Genomic DNA, 20,888 nt, shown 5'->3' with positions numbered 1-20,888 from the left:
AAATGCATGTATAGCTACTGATAATCCTATCATAGGATACACTGCTCTGTTAGTAGATTTTGTTGCTGCTCGGTTGATTTGGAGATCATTATATCTTATCATATGAAACACTGCTCATTATATCTTATCCGGTGGCAACATGAGGAATTATTCCTATATTCTTATTAGATTCCATGCTTAGCATATGGTTGAGGTTCCAAAGTAAGTGCATTGATCAAAACGGCATAAGAGAAATATATATGCCTCCTTGGAGGATTATAAACATTATCTCCCCAAAGCTGTAAGGCCTTACATTCCTACGGCACCAATATGACAGTTGCGAAGCCTTGACAGGTTTCACGCTCACGCCTAACCCACAGGCCTTCAAGAATGTTGTTTGGGTTAAAAAAAAGTTCTTTCTTTTTAGTTAAAGGAAGAAACGGAGCTTGATAGACAGGATTAAAATGTGGCTGAAGCGTAGATGCACGCCCATAAATACATGATAGATTTGAAATGGAAATCCCACCTCAGCAGATTCAGCCACTGCATCAAATCAATGATCGCATTTCAGGACTTGTAAAAGTGTTCGAAGATGAGTATGGCTACGTTTAGTTACCTTCGAACTTCTAACTTTTCATTCACATCAAATGTTTAAACACATGTATGGAGCATTAAATATGAACAAAAAAAATCAATTGTGCAGTTTGCATGTAATAAATTCTGAGACGAATCTTTTGAGCTTAATTACGTCATGATTTGACAATGTGGTGCTACATGGAGTAATTAGGTTTAATAGATTCGTCTCGCAATTTATAGGCGGAATCTGTAATTTGTTTTGTTATTAGTCTACATTTAATATTTCAAATGTGTGTCTATATACATTAAATTTTTTTTTGCCAAAATAACTAAACACGGCCTTCCTTAGTATACGTGTAATACTTCAAATTAGTATTAGTGTCCATATATCTGATTAAACACGCCAAAACTGATAACACGCCAAAACTTTTCATCCCTGGACAGCCTTAGTACCCCTGTGTCTACGCACGCTGTAGTAAAACCGGCAAGATCAACCGAGCAGAGCAAGAACAATAGCAGAGATGAGTTGATGGCAATTTTCTGGATTTCTCTTCTCACCGAAATCAAAGTGCGTGATAGTCACGAATATAAAATCCCATTACAAGTTTTTATGAGATGATAATGATGATGCTTCATCGTAAGTTAGTAACAGATCGACAAGCTACAAGCTACTGGCTGTTTGTTCCAACTAGAGAAATTTACATAAATACTCCTAACCACTAGCGCAGGGAAACAAACACGTTTCTTGCACCCGAATGCAAAATTGCCAAGACCCCTGTAAACATATACTTCCTCCGTTTCATGTCTTTTTAGTATTGTCCATATTCATATAGATGTTAGTGAATCTATACAAATATGTGTCTAGATTCATTAACATATATATAAATATGAGCAATGCTAGAAAGTCTTGTATTATGAAACGGAGGGAGTATATATTTAACAACATCATTCAGTCTTAATCTTCAATGCATCGCCTCCAAACAGGCCAGCAGTACCATCTTGATTCAGTGATTAGCAGCAGCATCCTTTAAGTTCTCCCAGTCACTGCATCAAATGAGTAATTTTTCTATTAATATACAACAAGGCAACTAAACTGATTCTAGCATCACTGCATCAAATGAGTAATTTTTTCTATTATAAATATAGCAAGGCAACTAAACTGGTTCAAGCAGAACGAATCTAGTATATGATTTAGGTACATAGGGAGCATATCTCGGTCTCATGCATGGATGTGTGGTTGGATGTGCATATGATATATCTTCCTCATTTACCCACACATTGACTAGAATGTTTGTAAGCAATGCCAATTTATTTCCTTACATAGAAAAATACATGCATATGAGTCTACATATGGCAGGTTAAGAACCAAAGAACAGAAGACAACTGAACTAAGAGCATGTAATTAACCAGAGTGCATGATACCAATGTATTTTTTTTCAATTGGTTGATCATCACCTAATCTCGAAATGTACTCAACCAGCTAGTAGCTACTAAGACAAAAGGAAAGTCTTTGTCCACAGACAGGTCACTGAAAGACTGGTTTTCTCTAAGATATCTCGCTAGTCAGTTTTGCCCGTAGAGAAATGTCACTTGTTGCGAGGAGGGAACGAGGCATGTGCTGCTATAACATGATGGCAATTACCTGGAGAAGTCACCAGACTCATGTACTTGGATATAGTACTGGGGCGACACGTGACACCTGCAGATGGTGCGATTTCAGTGCCAAACTCAACCACGCCTAGCAGCGTGCTGCTCCTCGTGTCGAGAGCAAGAACCCACGCCTTGGGGTGGAAGCACTTTGGCTTGGCCAGCAGGTAGATGACATCTTCTTCACCATCTAGGCTGGGGGTGGGATGAGACACCCAGAGATTGTGCAAAGCCAGCTCCTCCACCGTAGCCTCATCGCCATCCCCTCGTGACGATTTACGGTACAGCAACCCAGATCTCAGCAGATCCGAGCGCATGGCGTTGCTAATCCTGACCTCGGAACCGCGAATCGTGAAATCCTCCTGCCAGTCCTCAAAGTAGCCCTTCATCTTGTCATTGCTCCATGTCGTGACAGTCCAGTCGTCGACGGCGAACGCCGGCAGCTGGGTTTCAGCGTCGTTGTAGGGGAGGCGCTCTCCGGTGACATGCACGCCGGCGAGCTTGAGGCAGGCCTTGCCGCGCCTCGTGACAGAGGCAATGCCACGGAGAGAGCGTGGGCAGCCTAAGGCTAGCTTGTCGCCCATCCCGTGGTTGCCGGTGATGGCGTGCATCGGCAGCGGCAGCGGCATGTGCCGGAGCGTTGGCCGGTCTTGGTCCTTGTCGTCATGGAGGAGATCGTAGATTAGGATGCCGGTCCAGAGATCGACCCAGCCCATGGCGCCGGCCAGCTCGCCGCCGAGCGTGATGGTGGTGGTGGTGATGTGGTGGTTGAGCCGTCTTGCGTTGATGGGGATCTCCACAGGGGGAGGCCTCCGCGGGTCGTCCATCCACACCGTCTTGGTGGTCCACCTGCCCCCGGCGTCGTCGGAGTCGAAGCGGTGGATCATATACTCGCGCTCCCTGGGCCTAGCAACCAGGGCCGCGACCGTGTACTCGCCCCCGCCTCGGGGAAGGATGCCGACATCCCCGTCGTGGAAGTAGTTGGGCTTTGGATTCGGGAGCAGCGTGAGCGACGGACGACGGTCGCCGGCGGCGGCACGGTAGATGAGGTAATCGCACTCCGTGAAGCTGATGAGGCTCGGCGCAGCCCCGGCGGCGACCGGGACACGCATCAGCAGCAGATCTTGGGCCGTGAAGAGGATCTCGGATTCGCGGGGGCGGCGGACGCCCGGGCAACACACGAACACGTCGGAGGGGTGCGGCGGCTGCGCCGGCCACAAGGACACCTCTATCGTCAGCTTGTCCCTCGCCTCACCGACGGCGGTGGTGGCGTTGGAGCGGCTGCCGATGTGGGCCCCGCTGTTCAGAAGGATCCACCCCGGCACCCCCTCCGGTGCCGGTGCCTGTGCCGGTACCGGTGTGGATCCACGCCGGCGACGACGGCGATGGCTGGAGGCGGCGACCAAAGTGGTGGGCGTGGCCATGACCGAGATCGGTTTCCTTTTCTCCCCTTCTGCTGCCTATCGATATCGATCGATCAAAGAGAGGGTGGAGCTTTGCTACCGATGGCGTCAATTATACTTCAGATGCGATGGCGGGAGCGGGGAGAGGAAAAGGGAAGGAAGCGTACTCCGTCTCCGACTAGGATTATATATATATATAGGAATTAGGGCTACGAACCGGTCATGGAGCCTTAGAAATCACCAGGCCCTTCGGCCCACTGGGCTGCCCAACTTGGGAAGCCGGCCTTGACCTCTTCACTGACAGAGAGGAAAAAGTACACCGAAGGTCCCTCAACTTGTCACCGGGATAAACAGAGTGATTACACCCATGATACAACAACTTGGTAGGTAGGTACCACATTTGAGTGCAACAAATTGATAAGTGGGTGCGTTCCAGTACAGAACTTAATAATTTAATATTTTGATGCATCAAGTTGGCTAAGCATATGCTAGGTGAGTTTTTTCACGATATCAATATGCCATTACATAGTAATCCTACGGATATTACCTTAAATATTAAATTTAATCTATAAGAATTATATTTCACATCTAGTTTACATCCAATTACCTTTAAGATTTATTTTTGTTTTCTTCACCTTCTTAAATATCAACCGAAATATAATAATTTTTACATCCAGTTTAATTGACTTTCAGTTATGAGTTATTAGGATAACAATATAAATATGCTTATAAAAATCAACACTAGTATATTGTCAAAATAATTACTTAAAAATGAATCTATATAAAAAAAATGCTCCAAATAATTAAGTTGTCGCATAACTCCTTAGTTTACTGTGTCAAAACTGTACCTACCTTGCAAGTTGTTATAAAGTTCTTATACTTAATTGCACCTACCTATCAAGCTGTTGTACTAGAATGCTCATTTCTCAAGTTCTTACACCAAATTGCACCCACATGCTAAGTTGATGCACCGTGGGTGCAATTTACTCGGATAAAAAACATTTTTGATGCAGGATCTCTTAACTATACAAAACCAGTCACCCGAGGTTCTTTGGTGGTTTTGATCTACGTGGCGGCTGAGTCAGTGTGGGACCCACGTGGGCCCCACATGTCAGCTGGCCATGTCGTCACCCTCTCCTCTCACTCTTCTCATTGTTTGGGTAGGCAGCTGGGGAGGAGGTCGACGAGCTGCTGCCTTTGGCGGGGCAAGGTGGAAGAGGATGAGGGCATCGGCGGCCGGCAACGGGCGACACGACGGCGACAGCTGGTGAATGGCGACGCGCCGCTGCCGCCGCTCTGCCACAGCTCTCGCCCGCCGTTGCTGAGGCCGCAGGCGCGGAGGCAGGCCGCCATTGAGGGAGGAGATAGGGCAAGCAAGGGGCGGGGAGGCCAGCACCGACCTCCTCACCGGCCGCGACATCGCCATAATGTCCTTCCCCAACCCCCACCATGGCCACGCGCGACGTCCCCAACCTCCTCACCGGACGACACCATCCAGAACGCCGCGCGCGACTACGTCGTGTGCTTGCTCAAGTTCACCGGCGGAAGCGCCGCGTCATCGCCGGCCGCCGGACCTCCTCTCCCACCACCGCGACTCGCCCCATTGCTTCCCCCCACCGGCGTCGCAGCCCTCGCACGGCCATTGCACGGCCACGCTGTTCCCGCCTCCCCATTGACACCCGCGCCTCCCCGCCGCCGCTCTGAGCCGCTGCGCCCCCCTCCACACCCCCCCCCCCCGCGCCACCTTGCTCCGTCGCGCCCAGAGCCGCCGCCGCTAAGGCCGAGCGGATGCGGCGGCGGCCCCCACCTCGGACGACGTGGCGGGAACACGGATGACCACGAGGACGACGAGCTTGACGACGGCGAAGGGGAAGCAGCAGAAAACCGCGGCGCACTCCGCTGCCGTCCCGCCCGCCACCTCCTCGCACCGCGGCTGCTGCTCTCGCGCCCGCCGCTGCTTCTGCTCCCTCCTCATCTCCACGGCCGACGACCTCCTCAGCCTCCTCGACGACAATGACGACGACAACAACCCGTTCCCCCCGCTGCTAACACCGCTGCCGACGACGCCGACCCCGCTGCCCCCGCGTGGAGTGGTCTGGAGAACCACGTCTTGAGCTCGCGCTGCCTCGAGCCTGTGCGCCGCCTGGGGGAAGCTCGCGTCGCCCCGGGAGCCTCCGTCACCGACTGCAGCATTCTTCGGCTGCGCGTGCCGCCGTGGGCGCCCTAGCTGCTGCAGCCCCATGCCCTACGAGAGAGAGCGAGAGGGAGGAAGGAGAGAAACAGAGAAAGAAAAGAGGGAAAAGAGAGAGTTGATGTGGAGACCTGATATGTGGGGCCCATGTAGATCTCACGCTGACTCAGCCGTCACGTAGACTAAAACCGGTGTCAAAACCACCGAAGGATCTTGGGTGACCGGTTTTATATAGTTAAGGGACCCCGTATATCTGGTTTTGTGGTTCGAGGACGCTTTTATCCCGATGACAAGTTGAGGGACCTTCGGTGTACTTTTTCCCTGACAGAGATGATGCGGTTACCAGTTGCGACAACCTTTCCATGTGGGGCCATAGTATATTGCATAATTATAAATAACTAGCAACACGCCCGTGCGTTGCACCGGTTGATGTTATCGTGGATAAGTTTGACCATGAAGGTATGTTTGTGTGATGATGCTCTTGCACTGATGCGTGGACTCGATGATTGTGCACAGGGACAACGAACGAAAATTTATCCGACAAATAGATATAAGCTGAAATTAGAACATGGTATTATATTATTCCTCTTTCGCTAAGGTCATTAATTATTTTACATTTTATTTTATTTTATGAAATACAGAGTAAAATAAAAAAAAAGAGGGAGTAATATTTTTTTCTTGCAAATATTATCTCAATCGGGAAATACTGAAATTGAAGAACAAATAATGGGGAGGTAGCACTTCCAACTCCAACTTATTTCGATCCACTGCTCTATGTGGTTAATCTTTATAGTTTTAGCATTTAGCAAGAAAACAAATCCATTTAATTGTTGATTTGGTAGCCATATACGACAAGATTAGGCATGGCAGCTCAGAGTTGTCAACGCATTAACTTTACATCCATTTGGCACAACTATAGCAGGTCCCAGATCCACGCTGAATTTAAATCTGTACGTTAAATAGTTCATCTAAATGTTATGGACGGAATCACATATTCAGATTCATAAATTCGTGAAAGTTCATAAAATTTTTGATCTATGTCAAACATGGCCTTGTTATTGTAAATATTTTTTTTCTCTAAATAATAATATTGGCAAGAATAGCTGCAATTGATGAATTATTGGGATATTAGTAAAGTGGCTAAGAATTATTTTTTTGGTATTCAATTTACATTAGCGTATCAGTGGTCAATGGATAATGCTTAGAGCAGGTACAGTAACTGACGATAGGGGTAGGGGTTCCACATCCACGTTAGATTTTTCGGTGATGTGGAGGAGAGAGTGGGGGAGAGAGAGAACGAGCGGGCGACTACGAGATTTGTCGCCCGGCTCTACGCTCGACCCGAGGTCATGGGCCCGCATACGCACTTCGCACGCGTCCGTCGGGACGCCGCCCTCGTCTCGTCACCACGCTCATTGCCTGCCTGCGTCCGCTACCATCGTCCTCCGCCGCCGTCACTTGTGGCCACCGCCATCGTTCGCCTGCGTCGACCAACTGCCCTCGTCCGGCTCGACTGTCGTCGTCGCGTCGTCATCCTCATCCCGCTGTGGCTGCCGCCTGCCGCCGTCGCCCTCATCCCCCTGTGGCCCTCGCCGTCGCATCGTCGCTTGTATCCTCAATCGTGGCTCTCGTCCACCGCAGTCGCAGTCATCGTCGCCGCCCACGTCCGCCGCAGTTGTGGCTCCCGTCCACCCCGGTCATCGCCGTCGCCATCGCTTGCATCCTCGACCAGGGGCGAAGCCAGGAAAAATAGTCACCGGGGTCTACTAACTAATGATACTAACAATATATCTATAATTTGCAATAACTTAAGGCTATGCATAAGATGGAACAAAATTAACATGGCATATTATGATAAAATAAAGAGTGTTGCAGTAGCGGTTACCTCTTACATGTTATAAATCTTGTCTACGGTTCCTATCCTCCATCTTGTGAAAGCGAAGAACCACATCATTGATTGGAATTGATGCTAGCATTTCCGGTTCGACGAAACATATGATACAATCATTCATGAATTGATCACCAATACGATTCCGTAGAGTTGTCTTCACAATTTTCATTGCTGAAAAGCTCCTCTCCACTGATGCAGTGGCAATAGGAAGAACTAGTACTAGCTTGAGGAGCTGATACACTAAAGGAAAACCAAGATGTTTCCCTATATCCACCATCAGTTTAGCAAGCTCAGAAATACTCTTCAATTTGGCAAATCTTTCATCAGCTCGTATATTATCAATATAAAAATGGAGCTCACGATCAAGATCCCTCAACTGTGTTGAATCAAAATCATCAGGGTATGACTTAGCCAACTCTATCAAGCTCTCAACGCTAAAAGAATCAAAAGAATTCCTAGGATTAAAGGCAGCGATGTTGGTGAGCAATTCAGAATTGACCTCATTGAAACGATCATTAAACTCTGTAAGCTGCAAGTCCATAATAGAATTCAAGCAATCATATCGATAATGTTGATAGTTGGTACGGTTTGTCTTGTGTCTTGGCTTATGCCGATCAATATAGTCTTCGTCCATATCCAACTTAGGAAGTCCATGTTCTTCGCAAAACGAGTATATGGTCTCCAACAGAGAATCCCAACCATCATCTCTAATTTGCTGAAATTTTTGCTTAGTTAATTTAACCTCTACCATTGCCTCCAAGATATCTTTATCTTTCCTTTGCAATGATAGTGATAAAGAATTTGCATGCCCTAAAATAAGCAACATTAAGTGTAAGTGGAAAACAAAGTCAAAGTCTTTGAGATAGTCCATAAGACCACGAGCTTGACGCCTCTTTGCATTTGGACCTTCTTTTTCAACATATTGGAGCACTTGAATAACATCAGCAAACAAATTATTTAGGCTCTTGAGAGTTTTATAGTAAGAACCCCACCGTGTGTCACCAGCTCTTTGGAGGGACTGCTCTTGATGTAATCCAGTTCCAGTACTCAACTGTCCACTTCCTATAGCCTTTGTAACTCTCTCTTGCTGACTTTCTCGAATCATATCCTTCCTTTTGCAAGAAGCTCCAACAACAGTGAGCAACAGGGCTATCATGTCAAAAAAGTCACTAGCATCATCATTCTTTTTAGCCATTGCGACAATAACCAACTGCAATTGATGAGCAAAGCAATGGATATAATATGCCGAGCTATTCTCTCTTTGGATTAAAGCTCTTAAACCATTAAATTCACCCCTCATGTTGCTGGCTCCGTCGTAACCTTGCCCTCTTATTTGTTTTAAGCTTAATCCATACTTACCAAATATAATATCAATATTAGATTTGAGACATGAAGCTGATGTCTCCTTCACATGAACAACAGCAATAAGTCTCTCTGTTATTAATCCAAACTTGTCGACGTACCGCAAAACTACTGCCATCTGTTCCTTCCCAGACACATCAGCTGACTCATCTACCAACAAACAGAACACATCACCACCAATTTCTTCAATGATAGATTTCACTATGATCTGCATAAAAAAATTCATTAGCTTATCATGTTAAAATGGCCATGAAAGATAATATCATTTATGTAGAATTAATTAAAATACAACTTTCCCTCACCTCAGCAAAACAATTCACAATATCCTTTTGAATTTCTGAAGCCACCATTTGACAATTTGCAGGTGCATTCCTTAGAACAACCTTCTTTATTTTCTCATTCTGCTCTGCCAAAACATATACCAACTCTCTAAAATTTCCCTTGATTTTAGAATCTTTCGATTCATCATGGCCACGAAAAGCTAACCCTTGATGCAATAAGTACCTTGCAGCAGTAATTGAATTATTCAATCTAATAAGATACTCTTCTTTACTGACATTGCGCTGCTTGTTGAAGCCAGCAGCAATTGATTGGTTAGGCTTCAGCAAATTGTTACATCTTTTCACTGCAGTGTTATGAAAACTATCACATCGTTTGCCTACATGATCTCGAAGCCTTTCTGATTTGTTCCAGCCATCCCAACCATCTCTTGCAAATGCATCATTCCCACCTTGGCCCTCATTACAATCTCTGAACAAGTAGCAATATAAGCAAAAACACTTATCCACCTTCTCGCTATACTCTAGCCAATCATATGTCTTGAACCATTCAGGATTGCATCGACGTGACTGGCTTGCAATAATTTTCTGTGGATAATTAAAACCAGGTGGTGGTCTAAAAGGACCTCTAAGCAAATACTTTCGCCTTATCTCATCTTGTAGCTTTTGGCCTATGTAATCTGATATTTTCCTTCTATCCGCTGGATCATAAGGAAGCTCATCAAAATTTACTTGATTTCGTGAGATACGCGAAGTAGGATTGGTTGCTGTACAATCAGCATTTGATGTGTCAGCTCTTCTACAATTTGCTCCACCACAATTCTCATTATCACCATGACAATTCTCATTAGCACCACGAGGGGGTGTTTTTCTTTTCAAGAATCGATCCATCATAGTTTGCTTGCCTATTAAATAATTATTAAACAATAATGATCATGAACACAATTAAACAATATAGACAACAAATGCACAAGCACCCACTCTTATCAAAACCACTAATTTCTTACCATCCATTATGCTGGGAAGAAAATTTTTCTGAATATATGATTCAATATTTCAATCCTCCTCGTTCATGAAGATCACTCCATCAAGCCATGTAACACAGTAACAGAATACAGAAGTCTGAATAAATTGAAAAGTGCATATTTCAGAACCCTAAATTCCTAAGATTAGGTTTCAGAGATGAGAAACCAAGAAATTGGGATAGTCCCCACAAAAAGAAAAAATGGGATAGGGATACTTACCTGATGTCCTGATCAAACAGCAAAACCTCGCAGCTTGCCTGCTCACGCTCGCCGTCGCGGCGTTGCTGATCGCCCGATCCTCGTCTTGACGTCTTCAATCTTCACCAGTTCGCCCGTTCGCCGCCCGTCCGGCCGTCCTGCCCGCTCGTGCGTCGTGCCTCTGCCTTGCCTAGATGTGCGACTCGAGAAGATCTGAAGACGAGAAGTCGAGACTCTGTAATTACTAGAAAACGAATATACGATATCTAAACAGGGGAATTTGTGGGGACTAGTGGGAGTAGTGGGCTGCCAGCCTTGTGGGCTCAAATCCAAGCGTTTTCTCATTATGTGGGCTGGGCTGATCTAGCTTTGATATTAATTTGTTTGTTGTACCATTACTGCTAATCACAATTTGGGCTTTAACTAATTAATTCTACTGGGGTCTAATATTTTTTTGACCGGGGTCAGTGCCGGTAAAATAGAGGGGGTATAACACGTTTGTTGAAAATCGTCGGGGTCTATCGACCCCGATCCTTTGCTGTGGCGTCGCCCCTGAAGTAGACTTATTCACAATAATCTAGAGAGAGGCAAAGTAATAATAGGATTTGAGATGTGGGTGGCAAAGTAGGCGGAGAAAAAAAAATTGCGCAGCAATAGCCTAGGAGAGGATTTGAGACGTGGGAGGCAAAGTAGCAATAGGATTTGAGATGTGGGAGGCAAAGTAGACTTATTCCGAGCAATCTAGCCTTATAGAGGCAAAGTAATAATAGGTGTAAAGATGGTGGGAATCAAACCGTGGTGGGCAGGTTGAAGATTTTCTCCACTAACCAAGTAAGCAAGCTGCTAGTTGTTGTTGGTGTCTACATGAGCGGTAGATATTGTATATCAACTGAGGTTTTGGAGTAGATTAGAAAAGGTCCGATCCGACTATTAAGCGGAGTAAAACGGATTTTGGCAACGTGGGATGACGGACGAAAAAAACCACCAGAAGCATTACATATTTTTTTAATTAGGTATATAGATATATAGAAAAAAATACCCGTACGTTGCAACGGGTAAAAATATTTTTGGATGTCTACATTTTACTCTTTTGTTTTGGACCAAAAGCTCGTTCTTTCGGCTCATTCCTTCCTTTTTTTTTCAGCCCAAGCCCAGTCGGCTACCTCCCTCTGCTTGGCCTGCCTCTCTTTGACCCAACTTAGAAGTCGAGCTGTGTAGGTCCAGCTCGCATACCCGACTGTCATCTTCAACCTCCGAAAGACAGTATCGTATGAGTACGCCAAAACCGATCCTCCCCATCAAATCTGGTCGATTGGTCGAGGGCTTTTGATACACTCGATCTTCTCTTTCCTTTGTATTAAAATTGGAGCGAATCCGCAAAACTCAGAAATAAAAACGGTCTGTCGAATGGAGATTAAATTTGGTGAACTAAACCAGAACTAAAAGGGAAAATCATGAAGATAATGATAAGGGAATAGTGGGTAATCAATTTTTTAATCAATTCGAGGAGAAAACATATGGGAGATAGATCTGACTGTATACGAAAAACTGCAAAAGAAAAAATACAAAACGGAAAAAACGGAAAAAAAAAGAGAAGAGAAGCGGACAGAAAGGAAGGAAATCCGGAAAAAGAAAAAAAAAAGAAAACAGCGGAAAAAAGAAGTCGGACGGAAAGAAAGGAAAACAAACGGAAAAAAAGGAGTAGCGAAAAAAAAAAAGACGGACGAAACTTTTACCGGAAGCCTTACGTATTTTTGGACCGAAAGAAAGAAAAAAAGGGAAAAAAAGAGAAAATAGCAAAAAAAAAGATACGGACAAAACTTTTTACTGGAAGCCTTACATATTTTTTAATTAGATATAGATTAGGTATAGACTAGAAAAATTGTCCGTGCGTTACAACGGGTAAAAATATTGTTGGATCGTTGTACATTTTACTCTTTGATTTTGGACCAAAAGTTCATTTCTTCCTTACTTTTCAGTCTCATTCGAGCCCGCTACTTCGCTCTATTTGGCCTGCCTCTTGACCCAACCCACAAATGGAGCTATAATTCCAACTCGCATAATCGATTGCCGTCTCCAACCACCGGAAGACAATCCTCTTGTCAAATCTGGTCAAAGAAAAAAGCGGATGAAAAACCTGGAAAGAAAGGCGACGAAAAAAAGTAAAAAAAAAAGCGCATGGAAAAAGAAGCGAAAAAAGACGGAAAAAAAACAGCTAAAAGATAGATGGACGACAAACAGAAAGTAAGAAAAAAAAGAAAAAGGGCAAAAAAAAAGGATGGAAAGAAAGAAAAAACATATAGACAGATAAAAAAAGAAGCGAACAGAAAGAAAGGAAAAAACGAACGGAGAAAAAAAAAAGAAAAATGGTAAAAAAAAGGAAAAACGGTGAAAGAAAAGACGGAAGAAATTTTTTAGGTATATATATAGTTATAGATATAGTTATAGGTATTATATAGATATGAACTTCTAAATAATAGAATTTCAATTCTCTACTTACTTAGAAAATACGAAACGTTTCATTCGTCCGTCAAAATAAAATAAATAGCAAAAAAACAATCTAAACTAAAAAGTCCGATTCTCGGAAGATGTGGCAAAAAATAAAAAAATACAACCTTAAAAAATCCGATTCCGAGAAGAAGTGGCAAAAAACTAAAAAAAAACCGTAGAAGTCTTATTTTCAGTAGAAGTAGCAAAAAAAAAAAGCGTAGAGAAAAAACAATCTAAACTAAAAAGTCTGATTTCCCAGAAGATGTGGCAAAAAATAAAAAAAAATACACCCTTAAAAAATCCGATTCCGAGAAGAAGTGGAAAAAAATAAAAAAAAACCGTAGAAGTCCGATTCCCAGGAGAAGTAGCGAAAAAACAAAAATAAAACGTAGATCCCATTCCCCTTAAAAACGGGGAAAACAAAAAAAATCGGAGAAAAATAGCGAAAAACCTAAAAAAAGTCCGATTCCCCCATAAAAGGAGAAAAAACCAAAATAAATCCATAGATCCGATTCCCTAAAAGGCGAAAAATAAAATAAAAACCCATAGATCCGATTCCCCTTAAAAACTGGAAGAACAAAAAAAATATGATTCCTATCAAAGGCAAAAAAAAAAAAATCCAGAAAAACATCTTTAAAAAGTGGCGAAAAAACATTCGTAAAAAATAAAAAAACACGCGAGACCGTATATATCTTTTCTCTATTTCTAATCAAACCTAATATAACTATTTAAAAAGAAGTTTTCATCGTACAACAAAAAAGGAAAAAAAATACGCGAGAAAATAAAAACAGTTTTAGAAAAACGTGAGAAAAAAAAGCAAAAAACGCGCGAGAAAAAAATGTGAGAAAAAAGCGCAAAGAAAGGTTTCCATTGTCCTAAAAAATCAAAAAACATGCGAGGCAAAAAATATTTCCATCATCTTAAAAAATAAAAAAACATGCGAGGAAAAAATTGTAAGAAAAAACGTGCCATTTCTAAAAAAAAAATGGTTTGAGAAAACCGCGCAGGATAAAAACACCGTTTATAAAAAAACAAGGTGCTCTGAAAAAAAATGTTAGAAAAAAGACTAAATTGATGGATACTTGGGTCGGATAGGATCCATCAATTTTTTCCATCTCCTACACGACTTTTGTTTCGTCATTTATACTCCTATATTGGGAAAAGGCAAAAAAAACACTCGAGAAAAAACAAGCAAGAAAAATGCGCGAGAAAAAATGTTAGAAAAAAGAGGCAAAAGAATGCGCGAGAAAAGAAAGCAAAAAAAAACGCGAGAAAAATACGATTTTCATCATCAGTAAAAAAAAACTCCAAAAAAAACGTGTTAGGAAAAAACTTTCAGAAAGGAATGCACCATTTGTGAAAATGGTTTGAGAAAACTGCGCAAGAAAAGAACACTGTTTATAAAAAAGAAGCCGCTCTCAAAAGACTACTAGAAAAAAAACACCATTTATAACAAAGCCGAATAAAAAAAAAACAATCGGATTCAATGCGAGAAAAAACCGTTGTTTCTATATATGGTTCGAGAAAACCGTCTGACTCAACGCGAGAGAAAAACCACCTTTTCTAAAAAAAAAAAGGGTTAGAGAACCAATCCGACTCAACATGAGAAAAAAAATACAGTTTATAATAAGAACCGCCCCGGAAAACCGTCCAACTCAACGGGAGATAAAATTGATAGACGCTTGGGTTGAATAGGATCCATCGATTTTTTTTTCATCTCCTACACGACTTTTGTTTCATCATCTATTCTCCTGTTGTCGACGGGGGATACCCGTAGACCGGATATAGAGGGTATTGGGGTCCATTGGTACGAGGATCTACATAGTACGACATCAAGCAAACAGAAGACAAAGATTATACTGGTTCAGGCCCCTTAATATGTAATAGCCCTAATCCAGTTGGTATGGGATTATATGATGGAAACCACAGATTACAAAGGGAATAACAGAACTCGATGATACCGACGAGACCGTAGTCGAGTTGGTTCGACTAGATCACTCGACGACTTGGCTCCTGTAGGCTCCGACTTCGTAGGCTCTGGTGGTTGTGTTGGCGGTAAGATTCGATGCCTTAGGTCCTCCCCGGGGATCCCGTTTATACCGCGGGTCAGTTGATCTCCAAGTAGAACACGGAGACATCGGACCCTACACGATATGGTAACGACCCAGCTCTGTCCAAGTAGGACTCCTTCCATTGGTGGACTCCGTTCCTATCACGTGATGGATTTCCTTAACGTATACAGGAATTACCCGTATACACGCAGGTATACCGTATCGGTATACATCGTATATCCAAGGGTAGAGGGTATACCTTATCCGTAACCCTGACAGTAGCCTCCGACTTCGGCTTAAATGAACTCATGTGGCCGATCGCAACTTCTGATGTCGTAATCGTTGTCGTTCTCATCCGATCGATCTCGGTGTGAAAAAACCGTAGAGATAAAGAGTTATCGACAACGCCGTTTGGAGTTCAACGGTCATGAGTGAATTTAAATTGAAGTCCGAAAACGGCTGCGCGTAACGGACCCAGAATTTTCCGGTGGCAATTTCTCTCCTTTCCTTGGAATACGCACCGTCGGTAGTGTGCTTATTTAAAGGAATTTTGGGGATCCATTTTGAAGTCCATTTGCCACAGAACTCTCCGGCCTTCAAACGCCCTTCGTCTTCTCCGCTCCCGTAGAAAAAACCCTAGCTTTCCCATCTTGTTCTATTCTCCGGTGATCTTCCGACGGCGATGGATCTCGACAAGTCCACCTCCACCACCGCGTCCCTAAAGATGAAGAAGTTACAGGACGACGGCACCCTCCCTGGTCACGGGACCATGTAGAGAGAGATAGGAGGTACTGAACCCGAACCCATCTTGGGCCGTATGGTTGTGGTTGAAGATTACATTTCTTGTGGTTTTCTTCCTCCGCCTTCCGAATTTCTTCTTCTCGTCTTGAACTTCTATGGCCTTTCCTTGCTTCATCTGAACCCTAGTTCCATCGCATTCCTTAGTATCTTTTCTTATCTTTGCGATGCCTACATTAGGGTAGAGCCATTCCTTGATCTCTTCCGTTTTTACTACGAGTTGCACTGGATGGAATCCAACAGGGTATCTGGATGTGTCGGATTCCGACTTCGGGATGGCCTGAAGTCGCGCTACATCCCCTTCCAGTGCCCCTCTTCTCGCAGCAAATGGCGAGCGATATGGTTCTATCTTCAGATAGAAAACTCGTATCCTGTCCTTGTTGTCCCTGAGGAACAACCTGACATGATTGCAGAGTGGTCCGCCAAACCCACCCTGACCCCTCCCTCCAGTCTTTCATTGACATTATCGATGACCTCCGAGTACAGGGGTTGTCGGGGTACGAAGTCGCTGCCGACTTCATTGTAGGCGGATCCAACCGCTCCAGGCCCGTGCCCACCTAGCCTTTGACTACTCTGGGCCGGAGGACATGACCCGGGTTTCTCCTCGGGGTATTTTTCTTGTATTTCGGATGTTATTCCAAGTGTATATGTTTCTCCTGACTTATCGAGTTCTCGCTCTCGATCTATAGGTCTGGACAGCGACACTGTGGAGCGTCGCGTCGGTCAAGTGATGATCAGCGGTCCCACGACGGCGAGCAACGTCCCCGTCCCCCTTTGCGAGAAGGGGGTGGCCGAACGCGAGGCTGTGATCAATGTGAGTGTACTCGATGTCTCCTTTATCTCTGTCTTCCTAGGATCACGTTGTGACTTCATGTATGCAGGCTCTCCCTCTGACGGACGTCATCAGGCCGCTTACGGACCATCAGGCGGTGGCGTCGCTGAAAGAGGGCGTCGCCAAAGAGGCGTCCGACATCGCTGCTGCTACCACGACGAGTGGCGGCAACATCCCGAAGAAGGGGAGGAAATTCTCCTCCATACTCGGGACCCGCCGGAAGGCGCCTAACCCATCGGTAAGCCTCTCTTGTTCTTTAATGCGTAGTCGGAAGATCTTGACCTCACACCATGCTTGTCATACTTAGGCCTCGGACGCGTCTCCCCCGCCTCAGGGACGGCAAAGGCTGGTGACGCTTGGCACAAAGTAAGTAGATGATTTTGAGGTCCTTTCAATCACCAAACCTTGGTCGCCTGACTTCATGAAATCGCGGACATCCTTCACAGGGCGGCGCGGGCGAAGGCGGCGCAAGACGGGTCCGGTGCGGCCTCCAGCGTGTCCCCAGTGGCAGTCTCGACATATGTCGTGGTCGCGACTAGGGATCGGGAGGCGACGCCGAGTGGGCCCGCTGGCGGCCTTGTGCCCGCACGGGGCCCGCCTGTTGATGCCCTCACCTGGGGGAGCTCCAAGCCGAGATGGAGCGCATCCTCCAGGCTGGTGCTTGCGGCGTGGGCCGCGAGATTGAGGAAGCCAGGGTGGCGGCGTCATCGGCGAACCAACGCGCCGAGCAGCTGGTGCACGATCTGGCGGAGGCTCGCGAGGACCTCCTGAAGATGAGGGAGTTGGTGGCATGAAACGAAAGGCAGCGACAAGGGCTCGAGCGCCGGATGTCGGAGCTCGAGAACAACTTGTCGGAAATCCGCGGCTCGTTGCGGTTGTCTTACACCGGCCTACACCAGCTCGCCGGGGACTGCGGCGTCATGACCACCATCCCGGCGACCCCTGACGAGTTCTCACTGACGTCCTTGCTCGCGGAGCTGGTTGCGGCGATGGGGGAGATCCCCTCCAAGCATGCGGCCAGGATCGGCGAGGAGACGTCTAACGGGATCTACACCGGGGCGTGCCACGTCCTCGCATGCGTGAAGCTGGCGTGCCCTAACCTCGATCTCAAGAGGGTCCTGGATCAGGGGGCCGCCAATGACGCGCGCAAGGGCGTGATGGAGGAAGTCGGTGACTTGGGGGAGTCTGTTCTCCCCCTTTTTGAAGAGTAGGATTCTGTTTCCCTTGTACTCCTTAATCAACATGCTGTGAAAACTTCTGTGGGCCCGGACCGTCTTTATGTATGCAGTCGTTTTCCTTTGTTTTCTTAGCATGTGATTCCGGGTACCTTGTTGTCATTGTAGAGATGTCGACGTCGAGGATGTCCAGCAGTGCGGGCAGCCTGAGACGCCGGTGGTCATCCCGGCACTTGCGCTTGAGCCATACGTGCCGCATGATGATGTCGGTGAGGGCCTGTCCGTTGGGGCGGACATGGCAATGACTCCCTTAGGTTGGTACTTTGGTCTTCACCTCCTTTACTCTTTTATTCGGATTGACTTAATTTGCCGTGTTTTCGAGAGAGAAGAACGACTTGACTTAGTCATTTCTGTATTGAGCAGACCTCAAGAGCGCGTTGGCCGACCGAGATCGTCGAATCCAATATTGGAGGACGAAGTTCGAGGTGGCCGAGCTCGAGAAGACTATGGTGGAAGTGAAGAAAGACCAAGCCGTGGAAGCCCTCCGAGGTCGCGAGGTGTGGTTCAACTCGTACCTCAGGAGCTGCTGCACAGCGATGGCTGGAGTCTGTAGGGAGCTCTTAGCACCTCGTGGGAATCCCGAGGAGTCGGCGACCGGATACATCTCATGATTGAATGGGGCCTGCACACAGCTCGAAGGGATCGGCAAGCGTATCGACGGAGCCCTGAAGCAGGAGTGTCGTCGATCGAGCCGCTACGCCGGAGGGCTTGTGCTGGCCTGTATCCGAGATCATCGCCCGCAACTGCGTCTCGAGTTCCTCCACGAAGGGTTCTCGTGTTCTCGGAGGACTCCCGCAGAGATAGATAATCTGGCGAAGTCGATGGCGCCGCTCGCCGAGAAGGTTTTTCAGTCCATGGATTGGCGTTGGCCGTCCTGGTAGTCTTTGTATCCTGTAAAAATTATCTCAAGGAGACATGTAATATATTTTGGAGCAATTATGAGTTGTAAGAAGTACTTGTGAAATAGAAAAGAAGTCTATCTAACTAAGTTTTCTTACTCTGGATGTGCTGTGTGCGAGTGTCTTCTCATTTCGCGACTTCGATCAGTCACTTGAGTCATACACTCTCCCTAGCCCCCAGCCTTGTCGTCGGAGAATCGTTCTCGGATGATAAGGCTCTTGGACCCTTGACCTGCCTTAGTTGAACAAGCACTGATCCTAGCCCCCAGCCGTGAAGTAGGAAAACTCAATTTCCGTTTACACGGCTTGGTTAATACGCACGGCAAGAACTTTTACATGACCAAATCTTACATGGTTGTTTGTCTCTACATGATCCGACAAGGCCTTATCCACTCTGGGCGTCCCCAGCCGAAGTTCCCTTAGGTTCCTTAGAGGCCTTGTCAAGACGGCGTAAAGGGACATGAGAATAGGTTTCAACGCTAGGTGTCGTCGTGGTAAGGGATCGCCGGGAAGAAACACTTTGACCGTAATTTTCACTTGAAATCAACTTTATTGAAATCGTGAGATGTCTTACAAATATGGATGCCATTGATTTATACATAAAATTTACGTAATTGATCAATGTTTCAAGAATTTGCTAACTCGCGACCATCGCCATCTGCAATCTTGAATGCACCCGGCCGTAAGACTTGCGTGATCGTGTAGGGTCCTTCCCACTTGGGTGCGAGCTTGTTGCGCCCTGCTTGGTTCTGAACCCGTCGGAGGACATAATCGCCGATCGAAAGTATGCGTGCTCTGATGCGCTTCTCGTGGTATCGGCGAAGGGCCTGCTGGTAGCTGGCCGCTCTGACGTCACTTCTTTCTCGATGTTCCTCAAGTAGATTCACATCGTCGCTTCGCTGCTCCTCCTGATCCTCGTCGGAGTGCTTCTGCACTCGTGTGCTCTGATGTCGTAGCTCCGTGGGGAGCATGGCTTCTGAGCCATACACGAGGAAGAAGGGTGTCTCCTTGTTGGACGTTGTCGGTGTGGTGCGCACGGTCCATAGGACAGAGGGGTCAACCCACTTCTTGTCATGTGACATGAGTCTGTCGTAGACACGGGTCTTGATCCCTTTTAGTACTATGCCATTTGCCCTCTCGACCTGTCCATTGCTCTGAGGGTGAGAAACCGAGGCAAAGCAGATCTTGACTCCCAATCCGATGCAGTAATCCTGGAAGTCGGCACTGATGAACTGGGAGCCGTTATCTGTTATGATATGGTGTGGCAATCCATATATGCAGAATATCCCTTTGATAAACTTAATGGTGTTGTCGGCCTTGATTTCCCCCGTGGGTGTCGCTTCAATCCATTTGGTGAACTTGTCGATCGCCACGAATAGGTACCTATAGCCGCCTTGTCCTCGTGGGAATGGTCCGAGTATGTCGAGCCCCCAGCACGAGAATGGCCAAGTAAGAGGGATAATCTGGAGCGCTTGCGCTGGTAGCCTTGTGTGCTTGCAGTGGAATTGACAGGCTTCACACCGCTGAACCATGTCGCAAGCGTCTTTGAGCGTGGTCGGCCAGAAAAACCCTTGTCGAAAGGCCTTTCCGACTAATGTCCGACCGGCGGTGTGTAACCTGCAGATCCCTTCATGTATGTCGAGTAGGAGATGTTTGCCATTGTCGGACGAGATGCATTTGAGAAGTACTCCATTTGGCGCCTTCTTGTATAGATCGTTGCCGATCATACAGTAGATCTTGGCTTGCCGGGTTATTTTCTCGATTTCTGCATCGTCCTCGGGCAACTCGTCACTACTCAGGAACTTGATGAGTGAGGTCCACCAGTCGTCTATGGTCTCGATGTCGGCAACGGCGCGTTCTGCCTCTGTAGCCCCCGAGCCGATGTCGGGGACAACCGTGCTATCTGCGTCGTTTGATTCTTCAACCGATGGCTTTGTCAGGGTGTCAAGAAAGGTGCTAGATTCGAGTGGCTCTCGTCTGGACGCACGCCGTGCTAGGTCGTCTGGTTAGATGTTGTCCTTGCAATATACGTG

General features: G+C 46.1%; 2 protein-coding genes and 1 pseudogene across 2 annotated transcripts; all 3 read right to left on the bottom strand.

Annotated features, from left to right (window-relative positions):
• Nucleotides 1-1,092: 1,092 nt before the first annotated feature.
• Nucleotides 1,093-3,741, bottom strand: LOC127757965 (uncharacterized). Its single transcript, XM_052283559.1, has 2 exons — nucleotides 2,198-3,741; nucleotides 1,093-1,599 (listed from the first exon to the last, which is right to left on the bottom strand). Exons 1-2 carry the CDS (start codon nucleotides 3,624-3,626, stop codon nucleotides 1,583-1,585), a joined length of 1,446 nt encoding a protein of 481 aa, XP_052139519.1. The 5' UTR covers nucleotides 3,627-3,741; the 3' UTR covers nucleotides 1,093-1,582.
• Nucleotides 3,742-5,117: 1,376 nt separating this feature from the next.
• LOC127756374 (uncharacterized) lies at nucleotides 5,118-5,847 on the bottom strand (annotated as a pseudogene).
• A 1,844-nt stretch (nucleotides 5,848-7,691) lies between these two features.
• On the bottom strand, nucleotides 7,692-10,218 carry LOC127756373 (uncharacterized). Its single transcript, XM_052281723.1, has 2 exons — nucleotides 9,433-10,218; nucleotides 7,692-9,167 (listed from the first exon to the last, which is right to left on the bottom strand). The coding sequence occupies exons 1-2, from the start codon at nucleotides 10,216-10,218 to the stop codon at nucleotides 7,692-7,694; spliced, it is 2,262 nt and encodes a 753-aa protein (XP_052137683.1).
• Nucleotides 10,219-20,888: the final 10,670 nt, after the last annotated feature.

Source organism: Oryza glaberrima, chromosome 12 (genome assembly GCF_000147395.1).
Source record: "Oryza glaberrima chromosome 12, OglaRS2, whole genome shotgun sequence".
Classification (NCBI taxonomy): domain Eukaryota; kingdom Viridiplantae; phylum Streptophyta; class Magnoliopsida; order Poales; family Poaceae; genus Oryza; species Oryza glaberrima.
The sequence above is the reverse complement of the archived record's forward strand: the minus strand, read 5'-3'. Positions and strand labels throughout refer to the sequence as shown.